Raw genomic sequence first — 27,532 nt, forward strand, 5'->3', positions numbered from 1 at the left:
GAATCAGGGTTAGTACAGCACCAACCACTTAATCCAATGAAACAGAAAAGCACTGATGGCGTTGATCTTCAAGCATTAGGAAAACAACCCCAGGGCTCTCGCTGACAGGACACTTTCCCAAAGTGCTGTTAATTATAATGCATTATCAGCTAACTGCAGGCAGTGGACACCCTTTCTATCCTGAGTGCAACAGCCTTTTAGTTAGTGGGGCTTGCTCAGTCTTTGAAATTGTCTTAATCATTAGTGAACTAGTTAAACAATAACGTTAGGAGATAAAAATAATCAGCAGTGTCACTTGGGAACAAGTCTAAAGAAGAATTGGTGGCCAGAGGCTCTGGGTACAGACATTCCTGATTGTGCAGATTGATGGCTGACAATTCCAGTCAGAGAAAGCCTCATCCTGGCCTCAGGGTTATACAATATCATGAGGTCATTGTTGCAGGCTGATTTCTGCTACAGTGTGACATGTGTGTGAGACAGGAAAAGTGCTACCAAGGCATTTCTAGTCTGCTCTCAATCATTCAGAGACTGATGATGCAGTTAGCAGATTTTTGAAACTCGTGTTCCTTTCAGTGCTCTCTTTTTTGGGTCCATTTCACTGATTGTTAATGGCTCCACCCGGGGAGGTCTGGCAATGATGCTGAAACTCAGTCAAGCCTCCTTGACTGTTCTGGAAAAAGGTTTTGAGTGTCAGCTCAGAGACTGTGAAGAGAAGCTCAAATCGTGCTTCAGAATTATATCTGGATTTTGTTGACTGGCATATTCCTTTTCTACTGCAAGTCACCCAAAGTTAACAGAATAAACAAGGCTTAATTTATTTGGTTTTGATTCATGTTTTGATGACTGGCCAGATGTAGAAAAAGATGGGAAAAAAATCTCTCTTCAAGTAACCTGAGACAATAAGAAGACATTGCCTTTTGTTTTATCCAACTTTTACAAAACACTAAATTTACTTTTTATAAATTTTATGCATTAAAATTCACTCTATTTAATATACAATTCTATGTTTAGACAAGTATATATTTCAATAAACCACCATTGCAATCATAATAATTTGTATTATTTCTTCAACCTGAAAAAATGCTTAGAAAATGTCTAGTAACAAAAATTCATGTTTTTTCCTTCATCTGAAAATGTTTTTTCTTTCCCTTCATTCTGAAGGATATTTTCCCTAGGTATACCACATTTCTTTTGGTCTTTCTAGTTGTTATTTTCCAAATTTGGCACTTTTCTCCATTTGCATCTAATTGTTTTGGCTATTGTGAAGTAGGCATCTAACTCTTCTTTCTAACTTGTTAGTATATATTCAGGCTTCCCAGGTGGTGCTAGTGGTAAAGAACTCTCCTGCCAATGCAGAAGATTAAAGAGACGTGGGTTCAATCCCTGGATTGGGAAGATCCCCTGGATGGCATGGCAATACACTCCAGTATTCTTGCCTAGAAAATCCCACGGACAGAAGAGCCTGGAGGGCTACAGTCCATATGGTCACAAAGAGCCGGACAGGACTAAATTGACTTAGCACAGCACAAGCATATATTCAGTAACATTTGTCATGTTATATATAATTTCCCTGGTAGCTCAGCTGGTAAAGAATCCGTCTGGAATGCAGGAGACTCCAGTTCAATCCCTGGGTTGGGAAGATCCCCTGGAGGAGGGCATGGCAACCCATTCCAGTATTCTTGCCTGGAGAATCATGGGGTCACAAAGAGTCAGAAATGACTGAGCAACTAAGCACAGCACATATACTTTCCACTTGTTTGAAATACCCATTTTATCAAATGTTAACTACTTTTATATAGTTGTGACTGCTGAGTTTTTAATTCTATTTTGCCACAAGTCTGTGTATTTGGTGATGTTCATTCAGTTGCTTAGTCGTATCCAACTCTTTTCGACCTCATGGACTGTAGTACTATACTCCACTAACTCACAGAGTTTGCTCAGATTCATGTACATTGAGTCAGTGACCCTATCTAACCATCTTATCCCCTGCTGCTACTTTCTTCTTTGCCTTCATTTTTCCCCAGCATCAGAGTCTTTTCCAATGAGTCAGCTCTTCACATCAGGTGGCCAAAGTATTGGAGCTTCAACTTCAGCAACAATCCTTCCAGTGAATATTCAGGGTTGATTTTCTTTAGGATTGACTGATTTGATATCGTTGCATTCCAAGAGGGAGGGGACACATGTATACCTATGGCTGATTCACATTGTTGTATGGCAGAAACCAACACAGCACTGTAAAGTAATTGTACTCCAATTAAAAATAAATAAATTTAAGAGAAAAGATCACACTGCTTATAAATGCTAAAAAAAAGAGAAAAGAATCTTCTCCAGCACCATGATTTGAAAGCATCAATTCTTTAATGCTCAGTCTTCTTTTTGGTCAAACTCTCACATCGGTACATGACTACTGGAAAAGCCATAACTTTGACTATACGGATCTTTGTTGACAAATGGATGTCTCTGCTTTTTAATATGCTGTCTAGGTTTGTCATGGCTGTTCCTCCAGGGAGCAAATGTCTTTTAATTTCATGGCTACAGTCACTGTCCCACAGTGATTTTGGAGCCCAAGAAAAGAAAGTCTGTCATCTCTTCCACTTTTTCCCCTTCTATTTGCCAGGAAGTGATGGGACTGGATGCCATAATCTTAGTTTTTTGAATATTAAGTTTTAAGCCAGTTTTTTCACTCTCCTCTTTCACCCTCATCAAGAGGCTCTTTAGTTCCTCTTCACTTTCTGCCATTAGAGTGATATCATCTGCATATCTGAGGTTGTTGATATTTCTTCTGGCAATCGTAATTCCAGCTTGTGATTTATTCAGCCCGGCATTTCGCATGATGTGCTCAGCATATATGTTAAATAAGCAGGATGACAATATACAGCCTTGTTGTACTCCTTCCCAATTTTGAACCAGTCCGTTGTTCCATGTAAGGTTCTGACTGTTGCTTCTTGACCAGCATACAGGTTTCTCAGGAGACAGGTAAGGTGATCTGGTTCTCCCATCTCTTTTCCCACAGTTTGTTGTGATCCGCATAGTCAAAGGCTTTAGCATAGTTAGTGAAGCAGAAGCAGATGTTTTTTTGGAACTCCCTTGCTTTCTCCATGAGCCAATGAATGTTGGTAATTTGATTTCTGGTTCCTTTGCCTCTTCAAAACCCAGCTTATACATCTCAAAGTTCTTGGTTCACGTACTGCTTGAAACTATCTTGAAGGATTTTGAGCATAACCTTGATAGCATGTGAAATGAGTGCAAATGTACGGTAGTTTGAACATCCTTTGGCATTGCCCTTCTTTGGGACTGGAATGAAAACTGACCTTTTCCAGTCTTGTGGTCACTGCTGAAGTTTCCAAATTTGCTGACTTATTGAGTGCAGCACTTTGACAGCATCATCTTTTAGGATTTTAAATAGCTCGGTTGGAATTCCACTACCTCCTCTAGCTTTGTCTGTGCTAATGCTTCCTGAGGCCCACTTGACTTCGCACTCCAGGATGTCCAGCTCTAGATGAGTGACCACACCATCATGGTTATCCAGGTCATTGAGACTTTTTTTGTACAGTTCTTCTGTGCCACCTCTTCTTAATCTTTTCTGTTTCTGTTAAGTCCTTGCCCTTTCTGTCCTTTACCATGCCCATCCTTGCGTGAAATCTTGATATCTCCAATTTTCTTGAAGAGATCTCTAGTCTTCCCCATTCTATTTTTTTCCCTCTGTTTCTTTGCATTGTTCATTTAAGAAGGCCTTCTTATCTCATGCCACAATTTTATATTGATACGTTTTTAGTATCTGGAATTAGCAAATGAAAATACGGGCCACTCAGTTAAATTTGAACTTTAAATAAACAATGAATAATTGTTCAGCATATGTATGTTTCAAACATTTCATGAAATTCCAAAATTCAGATCTAACTGATTCACCTGTATTTTTCTCAGTTCAGTTCAGTTCATTCGCTCAGTTGCGTCTGACTCTATGTGACCCCATGAACTGCAGCACACCAGGCTTCTCTGTCCATCACAAACTCCCAGAGTTTGCTCAGACTTATGTCCATCAAGTCAGTGATGTCATCCAACCATCTCATCCTCTGTCATCCCCTTCTTCTCTGGCAATAATAAATTCCAGTGTCTGTCACACATATTTCCCACAATCCTTTTTCTTTTACAGAATGTTCTATAATTTTTTTTAAAAAGTGAAGAGTAGAATCCTTTAAGAAATTGATGGGTAGGTGCTTTGGGAAGTTCTTAGGTGTGAAAGACTACACCAGAGGGACTTCTCTGGTGGCCCAGTGGTCAAGAATCTGCCTTGCAATGCAGAGTATGAAGGTTTGATCTTTGGTTGAAGAACTAAGATCCCACATGCTGCAGAACAACCAAGCCTGTGTGCCACAACTACTGAGCCAGTATGCCACAACTAGAGAATCTGTGTGTTGCAATGAAAGATCCCACCATGACACAATGAAGATCCTGCATGCCACAACTAAGACCCAACTCGGTCAAATAAATAAATGTCCTTTTTTTAAAAAAAAAAGACTGCACCAGCAAAAGTAAACAAAAATGGGCTACATTTTCATTCTTCAAAACAGAATATTAAAACATGTTAATTCCTCCAAGACAAGTTGGTCCTGTTTCTACTTCCAGCCCTCCCTCATTGTGTCTTTTCTTTTTCTCTCCTGGAGGTAAAAGTTCCTTACCATTTGTTATAGACTGAATGTTTATGTCCCCTTAAATTCATATGTTGACATCCTAACCCCAAAGTGACTCTGCTTAGAGATGGGGCCTCTGAGGAGGTGATAAAGGTTAAATGAGGTCGTAAGGGTAAGCCCCTAATTTGATAGAGCTGATGCCCTTATAAGAAGAGGAAAAAACACTAGAACACTTTCTGCTTTGGGAAGAGAAGTGACCATCTGCCAGCCAGGAAGAGAGCCCTCACTAGGAACCAAATCAGCTGGCACCTTAATCTTGGACTTCTTAGCTACTAGAACTGTGAGAAATTTCTGTTGTTGAATTTACACAGTGTATGGTATTTTGTTATGGCAGTCTGAGAAGACACATGCATCATTTGAGGACTAAATTATGTACATATTTCATACTGCATTTCAGTTAAAATTAAAAAAAAATTATTATACCTTGCAAAATCCTATAATTTAAGCAAAATCCATGCTATCTTTATTTTCATTTCACATTAAGAGCAAATGATTGAAACTTTAGAGGATTGTGTAAACTGCCCAAGATGACTCAGCTGATAATTCTATAGTCAGAGTTTAGCATTAGGGTGCAATTGATTTATAGGAGTTGGTTCAGGAATTGATGATCTTCAGGATTCCTGCTCAGCATAGGAGCTCATCTAGTACTTTCTCTGCAGAAAATGGAGAGTCAACCTTATACAAGCAACCTCAACTTTTTTACTCTTTGTCTCAAAATGTCTTCATATCATTTTTCATTTTTAAATTTTTCTCTCACCTGTCTCCTCCTTTCTAATACCACTGCCTATAATTTTTTATGTCAAACCTTCCCATGTTTCACTTATCCTCTCTCATGTGTCTTAAAATTCTTCTCTATTTCTCTTTTCTCTTAGTCTGTAAATACATTCACGCATCCCCGCGTTGTAATAACGTCCTTTATTGTTCTGCAAACTGCAGACCCATTTCTCCTTTTCTTCTCACCATCTATTTCTGAAAGAAGGTTAATTCCCCCCACATGTTTTTAGCCTATTATAAGCATAATATACATGTACAGTGAAGGAAACTTGGACCATATGCTCACACACACATACTTACAAACACACACACCCCACCGCCAATCCCAACCACAACCCTAACCTAGCTGAAATCCTATCATCTATCCATAAGCGCTAACTACTGTACATTCTTCTTTTTTCCTCTCTCCCTCCTCTTTCTTCTCCTTCCCTTTCTTCCCCTCTTTACTCTCTCAGCCTCTCTCATCTATCTAGAATATATTTGGTGTATGTAATCTCATCCACCTTTGTGCCGTGTAGCATTTTATCAGTTGATCCAACAGTTTAAATTAAAATATTTATTGTTATGTAATAATTTTTTATTTTTATAAAGTAATACACGTCTATAGTTTAAAGGTCAAATAATAGTACAGGCTTATGTTACATATATTTGAAGAAAACACAGTAAGTTCTTGCCCCAGCCTTCTTCAACCATGAATTTTCTTATAGGTGAATATTTGAAAAATTTTTGTAGTTGCTGCTGTTTAGTTGCTAAGTTGTGTCTGACTCTTTTGCAACCCTGTGGATTGTAGCCCACCAGGCTCCTCTGTCCATGGGATTTTCCCAGCAAGAATACTGGAGTGGGTTGCCATTTCTTCCTCCAGGGGATAGTCCCGACACAGGGATTGAACCTGCATCTCCTGTGTCTCTTGCATTGACAGGTGGATTCTTTATCACTGAGCCACCAGGGAAGCCCCTTGAAAAGTTTTTAACTGTTTCTTAAAGCTTTAATTTCCACGTTCAAGTTCATATGTTGTATTGTTTGGGTCTCAACAGAAGCAGCTGGCCCACTGCAAAGGAGTGGTTAAAGAAGCTTAATGAAGAAACAGTTTACAAAGGAAGGGACCAAGTTAAGGAAAAGCAAGGGATGGTCAAGTACCTGGGACTAGTAGTAGTAGAACTCACAGTAGTATGATGCCATTACCAACTCTAGGATTAAAAGAGGCAAGATTTGAGGGAATGATTACTAGAACCCAGTAATGAGTGTAACTGGAGCTCTACAGAAGCTGTGGCCATAAGTGAAGGGATATAGTCACTGCCCAAGGAGAGTGAGGCTGGAAGCTGAAGGAAACAATAGCCTGCCTTCTCCCTCTTCTTATCCTTCCATTTCCCACCACGGCAGCCGAGCAAGCAAACTCAACTAGAAGCCAAAGACAAGGTACCTAGATGATACAGTCTGAAGAGACCAGCCTTCTGAATCACAGAGCAGGGTACAACAGGTAAACATAGACTGCAGGAGCACAGGGAAAATTACCAGCACATAGCCTCATATGGATATTTTTTGCTTTATAGATTTTGGTGGCTATGTGTTAACAACCTACTGTGTTAATTATCATTGAGCTTTTCCTCACAATTCCTCACCTTTCTTTCCCACATATCTCATAATACAGTACTATTATAAATTTTATTTGAAAATGAGAATTGTAACAATATCTAGTGTTTTATATAATTGTGTAAATAATTATTCACCATTGAGTTAAGTAGTGCACCAGGACATTTCTTTTCTATGTTGCTCCCTACCACACTCTCTCCCCAGGAACTCATAATTGCCTCGTATTTGCATTTGTTTAGTTTTCTATGTGTTTGGCACTATTCTTTTTTCCTAAAGGTTCCAAATTTTTCCTCATATGGCCAAACACGTCAGAGAATATTTTAGTTCTGTTTTTCCCCAGAACCTTTTTTTTCTTGCTTCAGTCTGAACTGGTTGTTTTCTAGGCCCAGGTGCTTGCCGTCACCTATGACTCATGCCCTGAGACTTATCTTTCATTCTCCTCTTTTGCTGAATTCCATGTCTTTCACTCTCAGTTTTTCCTCTCTTTCTCTCTCTTTTTGGCACAGTACACACTCCTCTTGCTTCAGGAGAGAAGGTGCAGAACAGGTAAATTTTTGAGTCTTGCATGTCTGGAAATACACTTAATTCTACTTTTACCCTCAACTGATAGTACATCTTGGAACAGAATTCTAGGCTGAGAATCATTTTCCCTTAGAATTTTGTAGGTATTGCTCCACAGCCTTTCAGCTTTCACAGCTGCTGTTCAAATATGACATGCTTTTATGAATCCTATTTCTTTGTATGTGACCTGTCTTTCCTTTCTAGATGCTTTTATACGTACTTTTTACTTGCTAGTGTTCTTAAATTTCATGATGAAAATTTAAAAATAAGAAAATGAATAATTTCATCAAAAATGGTTATGGTGAGTAACAAATTACTATGGTAATTAAATGCTATTGGCTAAATAGAGCATAGCAATTTTTAAATGTATATATATATTTTGAAAAGTTATATCCTTTGCAGCTATTTAAACATATGATGAAAAATTTTAGATGTCAACTAAAAATTTTTAAAACCACTAACTTACAGTTTTTCCTATTCTGTCCCTTGTACCATAACTATTTGTTTTTAAAGTTTAGCCTCATTATGAGAATCCAGGTGATTGAAGATAGGGACCATATTTTCTAAGCTTTGTATCTTTTACAAAACTTTAATAAAGTGTTCATAATAGGATCTCAATTAAATATTTACTGAATTGAAGTATTTCTATTTTCATCAAAGGGAGTCCTTCATTCCTCTTCAACTGTTCTTACCTAGCCTTCCAGTTAGTTTTCCCTACTAAACTGATAATCAAGACAACTGCTTGATGGAAATAAAATTTGGATTTAAAACGCAACTCACATATTATCTTTAAAATGAGAACAGGAAAGATACTGTGAGAAGGAAATGATTATATACAGTAAACCAGTACCAATTTTCTTAAATGTGGTTATTTTCTGCATAAAATAACGTAACACAATAATTGGAAATATATTTATTGACATAAAACTGCAGTGTATATACAGCCTTAACTAAAACCAGTGCATTTTCATGATGATTCTTTCTAACATGCACCTAATTGGAAAGCAGTAAAAACACCAGCAGATGGCTCAAGAGTGGTTGGCAATAAACCCTTTCTCCTCAGATCACTAATATACAATTGAAATGAAAAATTATATTTTTTCACACTTAACACCTTTGCTTAGGACACTGTAAGCACAAGACACTGCCTAACGTTGCTTTGTTTGCTATGTATACAATAATAAGCTAGCAAGAAATATTCATGTACACTGGTTTGTACACTTTTGTAATTATTTTTACACCTTTTTAGGTAATCTAATATTTTAAATGTTTTTAATTTTATTTCTATATTTATTTGACTGTGCCAGATCTTCGCTGTAGCACACAAGATCTTCGATCTTCATTGCGGCACACAGAATCTTTTAGTTTTGGCCTGTGGGATCTAGCTCCCTCACCAGGGGTGGAACCCAGGCCCCTGCACTGGGAGCACGGAGTCAGCCCCTGGACCACCAGAGAAGTTCTCATTTTTGCAGTTTTTGCATCTTATCAAGAAGGCTCATCCTTGTCCTGTGATTTAATCCTGTTGTTACATTTATATATGATACACAGCATTTTATTTTGTACTTAGCATCATCCAAAGAAATAATACTACATATAGACCTCTTAAAAATAACTTAGGCAAAAGCAAATTTAAAAAATACACGAAAAACTCTTATACCCTACTTAGAAATATCAAGTATGGGTTTAAGTATTAGACAGCCTAATATTCCCCCTAATTCTTACAGTTCCCTTGTCATGTGGGATTGTTGCTGGAAGTAAGAAAATATTATATTATGTTTATAAAACATTTTTTATTCAAAAGAAAAAAATTGAAACTATCTTATATATGATAGTTCTGTGTCCTAACAGTATTGTCATGAATACTAACTTTAGGTAACATTTATTGAGTGCCCTCTTTGTACCAGGCACTCTGCTTAGCACTTTAGGTTTAATCCTCACAGCTCTCTGAGGTAGGTATATTATTGAGTGCATTTTATTTACAAAGTCCTTTACATTGAGGTGATGGAAGGCAAGAAATGAAGGTGATCTTCCTGAACTCCTCAATAGACTGAGCTCCTTGAGGTGAGGCATTCTCTTACTGTGTCTCAGTGTGCATGACAGTGCTGATCCTGTAGAAGGGAGTGGGGAAGAGGAAGTGAGAGGACATCCCTGCACTGCTGTCAGGACAGTGGATAATACTAGATGTAGCCGATGAAGGACCGGATCATGCTCCGAACAAATTAAGAGAAGATCACATTTGTAAGGATGTTCGACTATGAAAACAACTCCACAAAAATGGTAGTGTACTATGAAAATTAAGCATTCAAATTCACATCTAATTTCTCTGGGATTAAATCTAATTAATTAGATTCAATCTTATTATATATTATGATGAATATTGCTGAGAACCTAGGCGTTTTTATTATGTTAAGCTAGTTCCTTTGTTTTAGTATGAAGCTTTAACTGGTTATTTCATCTGAATGTTTCTTTTCAACTCACTTGTATCTTTGCAAGAAAAAAATTATGAAAGGGAAACAATATATGCTATTTATATTTCTCTGAGGCAGAAAACTTCAGGGTCTGAATTTTGAGTATTTGTGGTCAGTCAGAAAAATTAATCAAACTTAAAAGGGGTCTTGTGGGTTCTTTATTTAAACTCTTACTTGTTGCTGTTCAGTCACTAAGTCGTATTTGACTCTGCGATCCCACGGACTATAGCCAACCAGGCTCCTCTGTCCATGGGATTCTCTAGGCAAAAATACTGGAGGGGTAGCTATTTCTTTCTCTAGGGGATCTTCCTGACTCAGGGATTGAACCAGCATCTCCTGCATTGGCAGGCAGATTCTTTACGACTGAGTCATCAGGGAAGTCCTAAACACATACTACTTTATTCTATATGAGATCAGGAATAGTGATTTGAATAAATCACATTCATCATCTATAAATATGTTAAATTTCTTTACTGGTGCAACTTTGGGCTTCTCAAAGGCCACCAGCATCCTGAAGAAGACAGGAGCCATGGGATGAGCCATTTTCCTGCTTCTGCCTGTCTCCGAGTCCCTATTTTTTTTTTTTTAACTGAGTTCACAGTTTAGAAAAAAAGGTCTACCAAACTATTTAAGCTCACTTTGTGTCCTGGAACAGCTAAGGGAACATAGTTGATCCCAAATTGGCCAAGAAGAAACAAAAATCAAAGTGAGAAGAAATAATTTCATGTTGCTTGGAATGTCAAATTACATAAAGGTAAACAAATTTGGTCAAAGAAAAAAAAACGAAACCCCTCAAGTGTTCAGTATTTTTTTCCCACTCTTAAAAAGAACTTTTTAAAAAGTGACTTTCTCTTCCATACATTAAAGCAAATGTAAAAAGGATTGATTCAGTGCTCCACATTGTGAGGAAAAGAGCCTGGAGATATTTCAGCTCCCTGCTAAGCCTTTGGTATCCTTCAGAACTGTATTTCCATAGTTGCAAAATTGACTAAGTGAAAGTCTGTTTAATCATCTGTGTATTTCCAATTTGTCTACATAGGTAAAAGCACTTAGTGCTTGGCACATAAGTAGTGTACAATAAATGTTAGCAATCGTAATAGAACAGCTTAGATAGCTCCATATACTGCCAAGGCGAAAAAGAAAACACCAAAAAGAATGATTGCTTTGTGTTTGGGAACTCAGTCTTTCCAGGAAAATTAAATAAGAATTTTGATCAAGGCTGAAATTCAATGTTTTTGAATTTTCGGGAGGTCACCCTCAGGATCTTCCAACCCTACCTTTTCAACCTATTTTAAAACATAATAGTTCAGAAAACATTTTTTAACAAACAGTGCAATCTTTTACTTCCAATTTCCTACGTTAGACTGCTGTATCTTATTTGAAGTTTGAGGAGATAAACAAATGTTTGATTTATCACTGTTTGAATGTATTTTATAACACAACTCAGAAAACCAGGCTGGGGTCAATAAAAAAGCAAAACAAAATATAGCTCAAGGGATTGAGCCAGCAAGGAATTAGCACAAGTTTATGATAGTTGTTATTATTAACTGATAACCCATGCTAAATGACCAGGCCTTTTAGTGTTTAATTTTACAAAAACCATTTGGTTATCAAAGTAACAAAAAAAATTTTTTTTGGTCCTAAATGTGCTTGCCAGTTAGTGTAACAAAATGAGCTAGATTTTTTGGTTTTCTTATAGTCTTACCACCCAAAATAGATTCTCTAAGTTAAAAAATAGTACTTTTTTGTAATATTTGATGATACTTCTGATTAGAGCCTATAAAGTCTCTATAAAAAATAAAACAGTACTTCAAGATACAGATATAAAATTCTCAAAAAATGTCATGAAAAAAAACACTGCTTTCTTCCTGTTATTGTTCATGTCAAAAAGCAGGTTATCTTTATATGGTTTCTGTAGGTCCAAGGAATTCCATTTCTACAGCAGCTTTTGGCGTTTCAGCTGAACCCTTCTTCTTTCGGAACTCTGCAGCAATTTCCTCAAAGGATTTTCCTTTGGTTTCTGGAACTTTAAAAAATGTAAACAGAGTAAAGGCCAAGATCACACCAGCAAAAAGGAAAAACACATAAGGTCCACAGAAGTCCTGCACAGAGAATAAACAGAGTTCCAATTAGCAGCTGTTAAACCTTATCTTCTGTTCAGTAAGTTTGCACAGAATTAGGCTGCTTACCGCAATGTACTGGAAACACAGAGCTATAATGAAATTGCAGGCCCAATTGCTGAACGCAGCTATTGCTAAAGCAGCAGGGCGTGGTCCTTGACTGAAAAACTCAGCCACCATGAACCAGGGGATGGGGCCTGGCCCAATTTCAAAAAAACTGACAAAGAGGAAGATGGCTGTCATGCTCACGTAACTCATCCAAGGCAATTTATTCTGAGGAGAAAAGAAAAACAAAATAAAAGTGGAACCGGGAACACTGACTGCTTCTTCCTTTAGCTAAGTCCTTAAGGAGTTCAGAGGGGACATAGCACTCTTCCTGATGTGCTTATGTTCATTAAGTATAAGTTATTCTAGTCGTAGAAGAGTTTTTTTTTCCTAGTCTGAACCATCCTTAAATCTTTTGAGCTATAAGAAATCCTCTGGATTCGGATTTTCTCTGCTTCCTAGTCACTCTTTTCCTGTGGAAGAAGCAAAGCAAGGATCTAGTGACTTCTGCTTCTCCTCATACCAAGGTCGGTAGACAGGATGCGTGACACCCTGTAAAGTGGTAGAAAGGTCTAGGTACTTGTTCAAGGTCACACAAGAAGCCAAGTGGCAGAGCCAGGATTGAAACCTGGTTATTATACGCCCTGCTTCTCTGGGTGACAAGCACCACTTGCTTGCTGCTGTTTAGTCTTTAAACCCTGAAGCTAATTCTCTTTTTCTTTACATTTCTCCTTTGTTTTATATGCTGTTCCTCTTGCTTTATTTCGTTAAGTAAGTCTCAGATGTTTAACTTGGGGTTCAGAAGTGCTATCATTGGGTAACCAAAAATCTCAGTGCAGGGACCAGACTCACCAGGAGCACAAGTCCCACCGACATGAAGATGGCACAAACAAACATCCCACTCATTCCGATTAGGAACAGAGAGCGTCGCCCTGCCTTCTCCACAAGGAACACCTAGGAAAGTTTTAAAACATACTGGCTTTATACTTAAATAGTTTCTACTGCCAAAGAGATCTTTTAAATTTGTACAGCTGAAAAGAAGCCATTCTATTATCCCATTTTGCACATGTGGAATTAAAGAGGGAAGTGACTCTTGCCCAGAAAGGTAGAACTAGTCTCAGTGACCAGAGATGATTAACAGATACTGTCTTCCTTTTGTCACGTTGATTTGGACAGGTCATTCTAGAGAAAGGACCATAACATTATCACCACCTGATGGTTATCACTTTGGGTGTAATAGTTAGAGACTTGACATCTTGGATGTCCAGTATTTCCTCTACCCTTAAAATATGAAGGGTCTACATAAAAATGGCATTAATTTCCCTTATGATAATCATCCTAAGTTATAATTAAAAGCATTTGAGCACTGCAGACTTCTGAAACAGTACAATTATTGATGTGTCAACTATTGTCATCCAACTTCCTTACTGCAAACAAAGTCAAATTGTGTCCACTCAGGGGAAACATACAGAATTTGATCATTTTACCAAAGAGTCAGGTCTGTGTTTTTTGGTGAGCCTGACAGTACTTGGTCTTGGTAATGAACTATCCACTTGAAAAGATAAGACTTTAAAGTAAAAGTTAAAGTGCTTTTTTATCCTATTTTAGGAGACTTAGCATCAATTCCTTTGGGTCAGGATCTTTGCACTAATGGTTAAGATTTACGATTAGTGAAGACCAGAGTTTGCTGAATAGACTCTGGCTTGATCCTTGGAATACTGCCAAGGTTGGTGAGTCACACACACAAAAATTACCTGTCATAATTTCTCACTTGGCTATTCTCGTAAATCTATCAGTAAATCAATAGCAATCCAATACTCTTAGTGCAGTGAGCTTTGGCTCTGAAAATATCTGAGAAACATTTCTTTTCACTTACAGTGAAAACCCCTTTCTTCTCAGGCCTTCAGATCACTCCAGAGTGGTAAGCAAGGAACCCATATTTAATTGTTGAGAATGAAGTGGGAAAAACAAACCTTCCTCTAGTTCATAAAATTTCTCTTTATATTTTGACTCTCTCTATATTATGACTTTTAAAGTTGATTTGATGACACCACGTCAAGCCGCCAAGGACACTGGAGCATTTCTTCAGCAAAAAGGGCTTTCACTACATCCGTTTCTTCTATTTCTGAACAAGTATTACTGATAGGATTATAAATTCTAAAACTACATGCCTTGAAAATTGAGTCAGCCTCCCTTGGGGCCAGGTGAGCGGTGACACAGGGTGAGACTTGGTCAGGGCTTAGAGACCTTCCTCTCCCCCACAGACAGCATGCAGCACTCAGATCCTAGATTCCTACTTGGAGGCGCTCTTTCTCTTCTAGACCCATGCTGCCTTCCAGTTCGCTTCATATTTCTTTCTGTTTTGTTTTCTCACTCAAGATTACAGGTTTCCATCTATTGAATCATTAGTGTAAAAGAAAATACAGAATATGGAACATCATTCAGCATCAAGTTTAGAAAGTCTCTCTCTCCAAATACTCACTCAGGAAGAAAAAAATGGATTATATTTCCTCCAAATTGTTGAAACATTACTGTGTTATCAGTACATATTCCTATTTGCACATCTTTATTTAAATGGATACACGGAATTCGGAAACATTGGCTGATTTTGGCAAGAGAATCTGGATGACTGAGAGGTTATCCTTTTTGTATTTCTTTGAACTTTAAAACTTTTCAAAAATAAATATAATTAAAAGTGTTAAATATTATTTGTCGTCCTGGAGGGTTCATTAGATGGCTGATTAGAGTTGATTTTTTAAGATTATGTCACTCCTGCAAAAATGTTCACAGACTAAAAGGATGAGTTCTAAAAAGGTATATTCAAAATAATCAGGACACTATTTTCGGAACAACTCCTCTCACTCCATGGAGTTGGGGTGGGATGAGTGGACAACAATGGAATTCTACAGTAGTTTTATTTTTAGGCATTCTTGGAGTTTGGATTGCCCTGATCTTGATAACTTGATTCTTCACATAGCAAATCCCATTACACATAAAATATTTTAATCACAATCTCTGTATGAGAAAAATATGTTGAAGTGGGATTTGCAAAAATATTATCTCAGGAGACAAAAGAATGCAAATTGTTGCCAGGATTCCATCCCAGTACCAATCCTTTATTGATTTTAGAGTTTTGGATTGAACAAGCATTAACTCTAAAGGCATAAGCACTGGTGTTCCCTTATTATCTGTTCTTCCTTCTCTTTCCAAGGTCCAGTTCCGTTTAATGTGGTCTGGACAAACTTGCCTTTTGATCTAGGTAGCAAGGCTGTAATTATTGACCACTCTAGGTAATAGTTAAAAGTCCATGTGCAGAGAATGAAAAACAGGTGATCCCATGAACTGTAGCCTGCCAGCCTCTTCTATCCATGGGATTCTCCAGGCAAGAATATTGGAGTGGGTTGCCATTTCCTTCTCCAGGGGAACTTCCCAATCCAGGAATTGAACCCAGATCTCCTGCACTGCAGGCAGATGCTTTTCCAACTGACCTACACGAGAAGCCTCAGAGCTACCTGGAAGCTCTGCCCAATGGCCTAACATCATAAGAATCTGCTCAATCAGTTTAATTTTGCTAGAGGCTTAGATATCTAATCGAGAGGACAATGTTTATTTAAAAAAAAAATTTTCCCCCTAGGATATGAGGATAAAAAATTTCAGCCGTGGAAGACTAGGAATCAAGGTGGAAGATCCAGTACTGATAGAAATGACAAGCTGTTTGGTAATATCAGGGGCTTCCCAGGTGGTGCTTCCCAGGGTGCTTCTCCACTTCCCTGGTGGCTCAGACAGTAAAGAATCTGCCCTGGATCAGGAAGATCCCCCAGAGAAGGGAATGGCAATTTGCTCCAGTATTCTTGCCTGGAGAATCCCATGGACAGAGGAGCCTGGCGGCTACAGTACATGGGGTCGCAAAGCTTCGGACATGACTGAGTGACTAACACTTTCACACTTTCTTTCCCAGGTGGTGCAGTGGTAAAGAATCTGCTGCCAATGCAGGAGACGCAAGAGGGTTTGATCCCTGGGTTGGGAAGATTCCTCTGGAGCAGGAAATGGCAACCCACTCCAGTATTCTTGCCTGGAAAATCCCAGAGGAGTCTGATGGGCTACAGTCTGTGGGGTCATAAGACACAACTGAGCATGCATTTGCTACACACATTTGCTAATATTAAGGGACTTAAGTACAGAACAAAGGAGAAAAAAGCCTAGGTATTTACACAAAAATACCAAGTGTCTTGTCCCCAAGTGAGTTCCTGATTCACAAGTGAGTGACAAATGACATCTTCAGCGGATAGGGAGAAGCATTGATCCACGTGTTCAGTTATGCCTAATCTCACTACAGTGGTTGGTTATTCACATCTAGGACTCTTCCTGTGACTCACATGGTTCTATCTACATATCTAGTACATGCAGACAATAAATCACAGGTTGCTTTTATGTTATAAGGGTTGTTTTCACTCCTGTTTCTGGACTGAGGAGCAAGCAGAATATTTATCTAGAGTATTTCACTTACAGAGACAGCAGTGAAAACTGTGTTGACAGCACCAACTCCAATGGTTGCATAAACAGGTTGGCTGATTCCAGCTGTCTGAAAAATGCTGGTTGAGTAGTAAAAGATCTGAAAGATAAGAATAGTTTAGCCTGAATCAAGAAGCCTAGTGCTAAGGCTTTAATGCAAGAATTATTTTAGATTGTTTATTTTTTGAGTGTTTCCATGAAACCAGAGTTCCGAGAGATCCCAAAAGGTTTTATCATCCCTCTTCTTCCAGAAAAGGAGAAATCACAATCTTCCTTTAGTGTGTAAAACTTCCAATCATTTAAAATCTTATATTCAGCTGAAAACTCTACATCTGCATCTAACTTTTTTCAGTTTTAAAACTTTTTGTTAAAGTTAAAATATATGCAAAAAGGTACATATATTCTTTAAATGTACAGCTCAAATAATTTTCCCAAACTAAACACACCTGTAAAATCTAGATAAAAAATAAATCATTTCCTGCCTTCCAGAAGCCCCCTAAATGTCACCCTTTTTTCAAAGGAAACTCTTTCAACTTCAACCACTGTAGATAAATTTTGCCTAGTCTTATACTTGATATGAGTGGAACTGCTTGATGTATATTTTATATCTGGCATCAACATTACCTTTATGAGAATCATCCACATTGTTGCGTTTGCAGGCTGTTCATTATCACTGCTATTTAGCTTATTATTGTAGTAATATACCACAATTTAGAATTTACCCAGTCTATTATTTAGTCATCCATTCTACTATTGATGGTTATTTAAGTAGTTATTATTAGAGTGACTATGAATAGTGCTGCTATGAACATGCTATTCTTGTGGATCACAACAAACTGTGGAAAATTGTTAAAGAGATGGGAATACCAGATCACCTGACTTGCCTCCTGAGAAATCTGTATGCAGGTCAAGAAGCAACAGTTAGAACCAGACATGGAACAATAGACTGGTTTCAAATTGGGAAAGGAGTACGTCAAGGCTGTATATTATCACCCTGCTTATTTAATTAATTTTTTGGAGAAGGAAATGGCAACCCACTCCAATATTCTTGCCTGGAAAATCCCATGGTCAGAGAAGCCTGGTGGGCTACAGTCCATGGGGTTGCAAAGAATCAGACATGACTGAGCGATTTCACTTTCACTTTCACTTATTTAATTTATATGCAGAGTACACCATGAGAAATGCTGGACTGGAGGAAGCACGAGCTGGAATCAAGATTGCTGGGGGAAATATCAATAACCTCAGATATGCAGATGACACAACATGGCAGAAAGTGAAGAACTAAAGAGCCTCTTGATGAAAGTGAAAGAGGAGAGTGAAAAAGTTGGCTTAAAACTCAACTTTCAGAAAACTAACATCATGGCATCTGGTCCCATCACTTCACGGCAAATAGATGGGGAAACAGTGACAGACTATTTTGGGGGGCTCCAAAATCACTGCAGATGGTGATTGCAGCCATGAAATTAAAAGACACTTGCTCCTTGGAAGAAAAGTTATGACCAACCTAGACAGCATATTAAAAAGCAGAGACATTACATTGCTGACACATGTCCGTCTAGTCAAAGCTATGGTTTTTCCAGTAGTCATGTATGTATGTGAGAGTTGGACTATAAAGAAAGCTGAGCCCCGAAGAATTGCTGCTTTTGAACTGTGGTGTTGGAGAAAACTCTTGAGAGTCCCTTGGACAACAAGGAGATCCAACCAGTCCATCCTAAAGGAAATCAGTCCTGAATATTCATTGGAAGGACTGATGTGAAGCTGAAACTCCAATACTTTGGCCACCTGATGCGAAGAACTGACTCATTTGAAAAGACCCTGATGCTGGGAAAGATTGAAGAGGGGGAGGAGAAGGGGATGACAGAGGATGAGATGGTTGGATGGCATCACCAACTCAACGGACATGAGTTTGAATAAGCTCTGGGAGTTGGTGATGGACAGGGAGGCCTGACGTGCTGCAGTCTGTGGGATCGCAAAGAGTCGAGACACGACTGAGCAACTGAACTGAACTGAACTGAACCAGTGTGTATAAGAATTTTGGTTTTCATTGCACTTAATCCAAAATTTTCCACTCATGTTAGTACAAATGGAGAAATCTGATTCACAGCCTCCTTAATAGCCTTTATTATTTAGCTACGTCTTTATGTGTGTAACAGTCATTTTCTTTCGTTGTGTCACCCTGTCATCCCTTTCCTACAGCCTCGTCCTGCAGACAGGGCTGGTGCAGAAGGACTGTTCAGACTGTGTGAGGAATGGATTGCTCACTGCACACTATCCTACCCAACAGCCTCTGGCTCATCATTTCTTGGATGCCTCTAAGCCAGGCACTGGGATGGAAGCTAAAGCAGGGACACTCAGAGAGATTAAGTGTTATGCTCTTGGATACACACACAGAGCTGAGAGAGAGCTCAGAGAGATTTGGTCTCTGAGACCCAAAGTTATAAAGAATTAAGAGATTAGAAAATCAACATCAAGGACCCTTAAAGGAGGATAGAGGCCAGAGCAGAGCATTCAGCTTGTGGAATGAGGCTCAGGTCTCCTTTTGCTTCACCTCAGGGGAAATACTTTCTTTGCTTCCTCTAAGTCTCTGCCCATCCATCAGTCACCCCCACAGAGCCTGTGAATCTGGGGTTGGCTCACTATAGAAGCCCAAATCACATTTTTAACCACATTGAATGGGGATAAGTGGTTTTTAAAATTTAGTTTCTTAACCAATGCTTAATTTTTTTCTTCTAGTAGCTAACTGTCAGTAAGACAATTTTAATCTGCATAATACAAAGATTTCAAAACCTAAAAGCTAGCTAGTTTAGTACTCAGTATGTTTTTCAGTCGTGTCTTTTCTATTACCCTCACTCACCAATATCATATCAATTCCTTCTATTGTTTATTTTGTGTGCTGTCTCCCTAAACAGTGAAAATTTCTTGGATGGCAGGAAACTTCTTTGCACCAGGCTATCTGCTATACTTCATTTAAATAGATAGAGGGAACCATGAGTCCTTCTGCCTAGGCTATCTGAAATCCTAAATTTGATACTCAACTCTAGAAGCCGTAATTCAGTCTTCTTGGTATATTTATTCTCCTTTGCCCTCCTTTGTATTTATTATGACTTGCCTTTTAATCTTTATCTTAATCAACATGCAGACCACTGATCACTGACATCTTTTAAAAATTGTAAGCTAATTTTAGAAAGCAAACGAGGCAAGATAAAATTAATGCTCATTCAAGATATCTGTGATGTCAGCATTTTAACGTGGCCTTTAGTTATTTAAACTTAAACTCCTGTCCTCATCTGTCTTAATTCACTTTGCTCTTAAGAGTGAGGGAGGGTGTTCTTAAACTTACCCCATTGATTCCAGAAAATTGCTGAGCCACATGCAGCATCATTGCCACTAGAATAGGCTGTCGGTAGCTGGAACTGGTGAAGAGCTGAACCATGGAGACTTTCTTTTCATTTGATGCTTCTTCCCTCTCTTTTCTCATCTCAGTGATGTCTTTGGTGACATCATCAGTTCCTCTGAGTCTTTTCAAGCCTGTCCCCCAAAATGATCAGTTTGACACAACTCAGGTCAAAACAAAAATAAATTTATTTTTGTTTTGCTAATGAAAGAACTACAGTTCTGCATACCCCATTCTATTACCTAATAGCATGGGTGTTGGAAATCCTTTCTTGTTAAATCCTGTCTTTTTATTTTTTTAAAAAGCAAAACATTTGGCTTCATCTTATTCCTCGTTATCATAGAAACATATGCAGGAAAGGTCTGTTAGAAGTCTCTGAGTTCAATACACTGCATATGGATTTTCTATTTGGACTTGTGTGAATGTTTATGCAAAATGACATGTACCAGTCATATTAAGTGATTGTGCATATTCTTGCATATAATCACTGACTTCATTTGAAAAGCATTGGTACCAGTTTCATGAATATCCATTCATGTGCACTGTTTCTCATTAACTGATAATTCCAAAACAATAGGAAGAAAGGAAAACCACCATAGATTTACTTTTCTTTGCTTTGGCCTCCTCATCCAGCTTGATGTAAAGGTATCTGGGGCTTTCTGGACAGAAGAAGAGCAGCAGACATTGGAGAATGGCTGGCACAGCAGACAAACCAAGCAGGATGTGCCATAGCTCGTGATTGCCCAGGATAAAGTCAAGGCCAACGATCTGAAAAGGCAGGGAGGAAGCATATCAACTACACATCACTTCAGATCTGCCTTCTGAAACAATTTGTTGAAAAAGCACATTGGCTATTTGATAGTAATTCCTGACAACTTTGATTCAAGTATGCACAAGTATGCTTAAGATGGAAACTATTACTAGTATGTCTCTCCTTAACTGAATTAAGGACTCTGTTTTACAAAGAATTCACCTAGATTTGTTTCCATTAACTCCTATGGGACATTTAGGATAGAAATCAACCAAACTTTTAAGCACACATTTGATATCTAAAACAACAGCAAAAATCATGCATAATTTTGGACGATTACCCAGAACTTAAATAGAATGGGTTACATAGATAAAGCAATTACTCTGAGAGAACTAGCTTTGTGATCCCTATTGCAAAGTAGTTTATCCTCTGGATAGTCATAAGTTTGAGGTTCTGAGGACTCCCTCTGAGAATACAGGAGAGAAGGAAAGAATACAGGTAACTGAACAAGAACTGTTACTGCAATCCTTTGCATTTTAAATCTGAGCAGGAAAGATGCTCAGAAAAAAGGAAACCCAGGCAGCCAAAATTTTGACATTTTTTTCCTTGAAATCTAAATGGAATAATTTAATTCTGGAATAGCTCCAGTAGTTAAAGACTTGTCTTACCAGGTCACCTTCAGTGCCAACTCCACCACAACTTCCAGGGGACAAGTGAGGTGTGGATTAGCAATATTTTAACTTTGAGCTAAAAAGCCTATGTCTCTGAACTGCCACCTCCAAGACCACTTGTGGAAGTGTCTTTTCCTCTGTGTTGTTCTACAGTAAGAGTGGCCACTCAGGGAGAGAGAAGTTGGGTAAAGTAAAAGAGGGGTGAGAGAGAGGATGGGAGTTTTTACCTGACTGATCAGAATGCCCGTGACAATGGCCAGCTGATGAAGAGCACCAATAGCACCCCTGAGTGTGGTTGGAGCAATTTCACCAATGTACATTGGAACCAAGCCTGAAATTAGCCCTGAGTGAAACATGAACATACATGTTAAAATGTCATCAGGATGACATCAACGGCAGTAACTTTGTTTAGGTGCAGTCAGTATTCTTCCTGAGTTTATTGGAAGGAAGAGCCCTTGTCACCAACCACAGACACAATTTATGCAAAGAATGTTTGTTGATGAGACTCCAAATGAAATTGTAGTTAGAGATATAGATAGAAGGAGATGGTTAGTCATTCATCTGGCAATCGTTCATAGCATTGTCTTTATTTCGTTAAAAAATTCATGTTAATGTTGAGTTTGTATCATAATGCCTTAGGTTATCTTCAGAAAAGAGATCGAAGAATGCTTTAACAATATTCTTAAAAATACAGTAATATTCTTACTCTAAAATCATGGGATTAAAGGAAATTAGAACATATCTATGCCCACCTCTTTACTTGATAAAGGTGAGAAATGACTTACCCTAGATCACAGTGCAATAGAGTGTTAACAGGAGAACTACAAGCCCTTCTTGAGTTTCTACAATGTGGAGGTGCCTCAAAGTCACACTTTAGAGTTGAGGGGCAGGGTGGGTAGAGAGGTGGTAGGGTTAAGCGACTCAGGGGCCCTTCCCCCAATTACTCCAACCAGAGCAACCTAGCTTCCTTATTCTCTCTAAATAATGGGCTTCAGAAAAGATTTTATTTGAATAAAGACTTCTGATCTTGCATGTGTGTTAAGTCGCTTCAGTTGTGTCCGACTCCTTGTGATCCTATGGATTGTAGTCTTCCAGGCTCCTCTGTCCATGGGATTCTCCAGGCAAGAATACTGGAGCGGGATGCCATGTCCTCCTTCAGGGGATCTTCCCAACCCAGGGGTTGAACCCGCATTTCTTATGTCTCCTGCACTGGCAAGTGGGTTCTTTACCACTAGGGCCACCTGGGAAGCCCTCTGATGCTTAAAAGAAAACAAAATTTTGAAAAGCTCTAAGCCATTATGCCTTCTGTAGTTTTCCTAGATGCAGATGTAACCAGTCATGTTGAAAATGGTGGAGAATCTAGCCATTTGCTAAGAGCATAAAAAGGTCAGAGACTAGTCAATGAGCAAAACTGAATGCAATGTTTGGCATTTTCTGAAAATAAAATTTGTCAGAGGCTTCCTTTTAGATAGACTGCAGGCCTATCAAATGGAAATGTATGGTCTTTGTATAGAAGATGCCTTTGAGAATTGTTTCAATATTTTTTTAATGCTTCAAATTGTTCTTAATATCCCATGAACATTTGCATGGCTGATACAGCATCTAAATTTCTGCTTTTACATGCAACTCTACTGTGTGGTCCTTTGATCTTAAAGAAGCAGGGGGAAATAAATAAAAAATAAACATTGTTTGATCCTATTCTGGGCTGTAGTATTTTTGTTAAGGCCAAACATTATACCTCAAGAACAGAAAATGCAGATAAGCTCGCAGGTCTGAAGTCTTCAGTCTAACGCTCTCTCCAACTGAGCTATTTTGGCTGCCTGGTCTGAAGTCTTATGAACCCGAAATCAAATTGTATTTTCTATTAATTTTTATTAATTTATTTTCATTAATTTTTAGCTATTTTAATGCTCATAACAGGATCAGACATAATTTTGCAAGGTGCTTGGAGAGTGCAAGTTACTTAGTTATGCTAGCAATAGGTTGCTACACACTGTACATAACATTTATTTTCAATTTTACTAAAAATATTTTATAATTTGTTTTCTTATTGTATCTCAAAAAGTAGAGAGAAAATAAAGAAAAGTCTTGATTTGGACCTCTTTGATGGTGTTATTAGTTGCATTTTACAGTCAAGTGAAACTGAATTTGAGTCTTCAAAACTGTAAGAAAAAAAATTTGTGTTGTCTTAAGCCACTAAGTTTGAAGTAATTCATTAGAGCAGTAAGGGGGATGTGTTCTGAATCCAAAGCGCTTCTCAAAAGTGAGTTGCCTCTTTACCTTGATCAAGCTATCGTTTCAGTTATTTGTATTAACACTGAAAATAACAAGAAGAGCCATTTAATTAAATAATCTTAGACTTTTATTTTGAGCTTCCCTGGTAGCTCAGCTGGTAAAGAATCTGCTTGCAATGCAGAAGACCAGACTTTTTGTTTAGCCAATCATTGAAGATGCATAGAATTGTAGTCTTTCCTCTTTGTCAGGTAAAAGTGTTAAAAATATTTCATACAGCACTTTGTGCCTTCACCTTCCCTCTTCCACTCGCAATGGTTATTGTTAGTGGCTGTGATTTGGGACAATGGGTATTACTGGGATTGAGGAGCAAGAGATTTGACTATTTTAGAGAATGCGCCATCCTCCCTTTCTTCAGGTTTCTGCTGCTAAGTTGCTTCAGGAAGATTGAAGAGCTATTTCCAAGAAACAGTGGTTCAGATATTTAGATGGGAAAAGCATCTTTCCTCCATTCTGAACTCCTCTACCAGCTGCTTCTACCTGAGCCCCTCTCCCTATGGCCACCTCCACTTTAACACTTGGACCAGCCAAGTGTGGAAGCAGATAGGGTAAGGGAATGTGGCCTGAGAGATGGGCCAGAACGTCAAGGTCTTTCCAGATAGGAGAGACAGAGACATCAGTAGCCAGGCAGGCCATAAGGGTAGAGTTAGGGGTTCTGGGCATAGCAGTCTTCCAGTGTCTACTGAACAACAGGAGCAATAATAACAGCTAGCTGTAGTCAGATTCTATGCTGAACATTTTACACATATTCTCACAAGCATTCCCACGAGGTAGATATTATTATCCTTCTCATTTAATGGATAAGAAAACCAAGAGTTAACTAATTTGTCTTGGAGCATATGACTAGAAATGATGTCATTGCTGTGGATAAGAACATCTCATTACAACTTCACTTACTGGTCCCAAACCTCCCTGACTCAGTACTGAAACTTTGTGCTATTGCCTTTCCTTTATGTGATGTCACCTTATGCTAAAAATATTCCCTACATGTAACCACATCTACCTTGAGAATAATTTTCAGATGTACATATGTGTTTGTGTGGAAGGGTGTGTGTGTGTGCACAACTTACCACAGTAGAGTCCTGATATGCCTCTTCCTGAAATTATAAGAATGTGAGATGGTCCCAATTTCGAAAACCCCATCAAGAGAGCTCCAACTAATGAAAGAATGTTTGCTACCAACATGGCTTTGATTCTGAAAATTTGAAAAGCAAGGATTATAAATTTAGCATCGAAACTTGATAAAAAGGATTTGCTTTCAGAGCATGCTGAGATTTTTACCAAAGAGTGATTATTTTAATTTTGCTGATAGAGCTAGTTGGGGAATCTTAAACCATGATTGCTACTTTGATTTGTCTATGTGTTAAAGCATTAACAATACATAATATTTATAATGAGAGAATTTGGGTACCTAATCTCCACATTTTGATAGAGATGATTCAACTGTGATGATGACTAGTTTGCTTTAAGATAACACTTTTGAGACCTTTTCAAATAGTTAACAATTAGTTGTCTACATGCTGCCTGTTTTGAAGAATAAATGCCTTGGTGATAGCTAAATTTAATTCTGTAGCTGTAACCTATGACACTGACACTTTTTTTTCTTTTAATGGTACAAGATTTTAGCTGCTATAGATCATGAAAGAACCCTAAAATTTAAGTTTTCTTTAGTATAAATTATTTGGAAGTAGATTAAAACATGCTTTTACTTTAAGCCTTATCAGAGAACTGTAATTATTCTTATTTTATCATTATATGCCGACATATTTCCAGAATCCATGAATTAATGTCAACCAATGCAAAATACATAGTAAAGATGATAATAGCAAAAAAACACCATTTTCAAAATTGATCATACAAAAATTGATGTTTGCAGGTATCTGATACTCTTCTTCCTGTTAAGTGGGAAAGTGATATACACAAAAACCTTCTTCAAAGTTCAGTCAATGATGATAAGGCCAATAAAAGAACCTGAGTGAATAAATGTGAAAATGTTTGTCCCACAAAGAAATTTAAGTATCTTGTTATGTTCTGTTTCAGTGTTTCAAACTTTAATAGGTGAGCTTTTCCTAAACAAGTATCTTAAACACCAAGCAGATTGTTTTTTTCTGGAAGAATAAAGCTATATAATCTCATACTCATTTTCCCAACAAACCATGTGATGAGCTGGATAATACCCCATAATAGTCAACATCTTAATCTTCAGATCCTGGGAATATATCACTTTATATGGTAAAGGGATTTTGCAGATATAATTAAATTAAGGATTAAATTGGATAATCTCTTCATCTCAAAATTGGGCCCAATAATGTACTTATATTAGGAAGGCAGAAGAGAAGGTGATGAGATCAAAGAAATAAAGCTTGTAGTGATGTGCTTTGAAAACGGAGGAAGAGGCCACAGACAAGGACAGAGCTGGCCACCAGAAGCTGGGTAAGGGTAAGGAAATGGACCCTTCCTTAGAACCTCCAGAAGGAATGGGTCCTGCTGACACCTTGACTTCTGCCAATGAAACTGAATTTGGTTCTCTAGAACTGTAAGGAAACAAACTTATGTTGTTTCAAGCCACTAAGTTTGTAATAATTCATTAGGGCAGTAACGGGAAACTAGTATATGGAAATTATCAACAACCCGGAGGCAGGCAGATAGAGTGATTTCGAGCTGACCACCTTCAGCACTGCAGAGTAGACAAACATAGAGGTGTTTCTCTGTGAAGTTTTTTCTCTACACAAGGACAGAAAGTGAAAGTGAAGTTGCTCAGTTGTGTCTGACTCTTTGCAACCCCATGGACTGTAGCCCACCAGGCTCCTCCAGCCATGGAATTTTCTAGGCAAGAGTTCTGGAGTGGGTGGAGTGGGTTGCCATTTCCTTCTCCAGGGGATCTTCCTGACCTGGGGATCGAACCCGGGTCTCCTGCATTGCAGGCAGACGCTTTTCCGTCTGAGCCACCAGGGAATCGGGTGGGCAAATTCAGTAATTTACCTTAGGAAATTGTTACTAGCTAGCTGATAATATATATTCTAATAGGAGAAAAAAGATAAAAAGTCATACCAGAGACAGATAGTGTGAAAGTATTTTTGATGCCAGATTGCTCTAAAGTCCCTCTTCCTTACCACCAGTGGTTGCTGGAGCGTTCTATACAACTTAAAGGATTTTAACTTCTGCTCAGACGTGAGAAAGAGCCAAGAATAAATAATCTAAAAATACACGAAATGGTTGAATCAGGGAGAAAGAAATATATGTCTATTTCTTTAAATCGTGCTCTGAATGCTTCTGTTAGCTTAAGTTTCTTCTTCATTATCATCATCTACATTTGCTGCCTGCTCACTTTGTGGCAGGCAGTGTACTAAACCTTTTATATTCATTTTCATTTAATCCTCACAATAATGCCACAAAAGGAGGTGTTTTTTCCCCCCATGGCAACCCACTCCAGTGTTCTTGCCTGGAGAATCCCAGGGTCGGGCGAGCCTGGTGGGCTGCCATCTATGGGGTCGAACAAGGTCGGACACGACTGAAGCGACTGAACAGCCAGCAGCAGATGGAAGGAAATGTCAGAGAACCAAGGTAACTTGCTCATTAAGTTACAGAGCTGGGACTCGACCTCTGTGAAACCAAAGGTTAATGCTTTATTTTGGTCAGTTCCATTTTTGGTTCAAAAAGAAG

The 27,532-nt window shown here is 38.3% G+C and overlaps 1 protein-coding gene across 2 annotated transcripts in view; it reads right to left on the bottom strand.

Moving 5' to 3' along the window:
* Positions 1–11,893: 11,893 nt before the first annotated feature.
* SLC2A2 (solute carrier family 2 member 2) overlaps positions 11,894–27,532 on the bottom strand; it is a 37,834-nt gene continuing 22,195 nt past the window's right edge. For both annotated transcript variants that reach the window (XM_081570894.1, XM_081570893.1), the window contains exons 4-11: positions 24,940–25,064; positions 21,805–21,920; positions 20,761–20,923; positions 20,102–20,289; positions 16,757–16,861; positions 13,102–13,203; positions 12,274–12,477; positions 11,894–12,186 (exon numbers count right to left, since the gene is read on the bottom strand). In XM_081570894.1, the coding sequence (XP_081427020.1) occupies positions 11,986–12,186; positions 12,274–12,477; positions 13,102–13,203; positions 16,757–16,861; positions 20,102–20,289; positions 20,761–20,923; positions 21,805–21,920; positions 24,940–25,064 (1,204 nt within the window). In that variant the 3' untranslated portion in view covers positions 11,894–11,985. The remainder of the gene's footprint in view (positions 12,187–12,273; positions 12,478–13,101; positions 13,204–16,756; positions 16,862–20,101; positions 20,290–20,760; positions 20,924–21,804; positions 21,921–24,939; positions 25,065–27,532) is intronic.

This window comes from Giraffa tippelskirchi, chromosome 2 (assembly GCF_054371585.1).
Source record: "Giraffa tippelskirchi isolate mGirTip1 chromosome 2, T2T-mGirTip1v1.2.pri, whole genome shotgun sequence".
Taxonomy (NCBI): domain Eukaryota; kingdom Metazoa; phylum Chordata; class Mammalia; order Artiodactyla; family Giraffidae; genus Giraffa; species Giraffa tippelskirchi.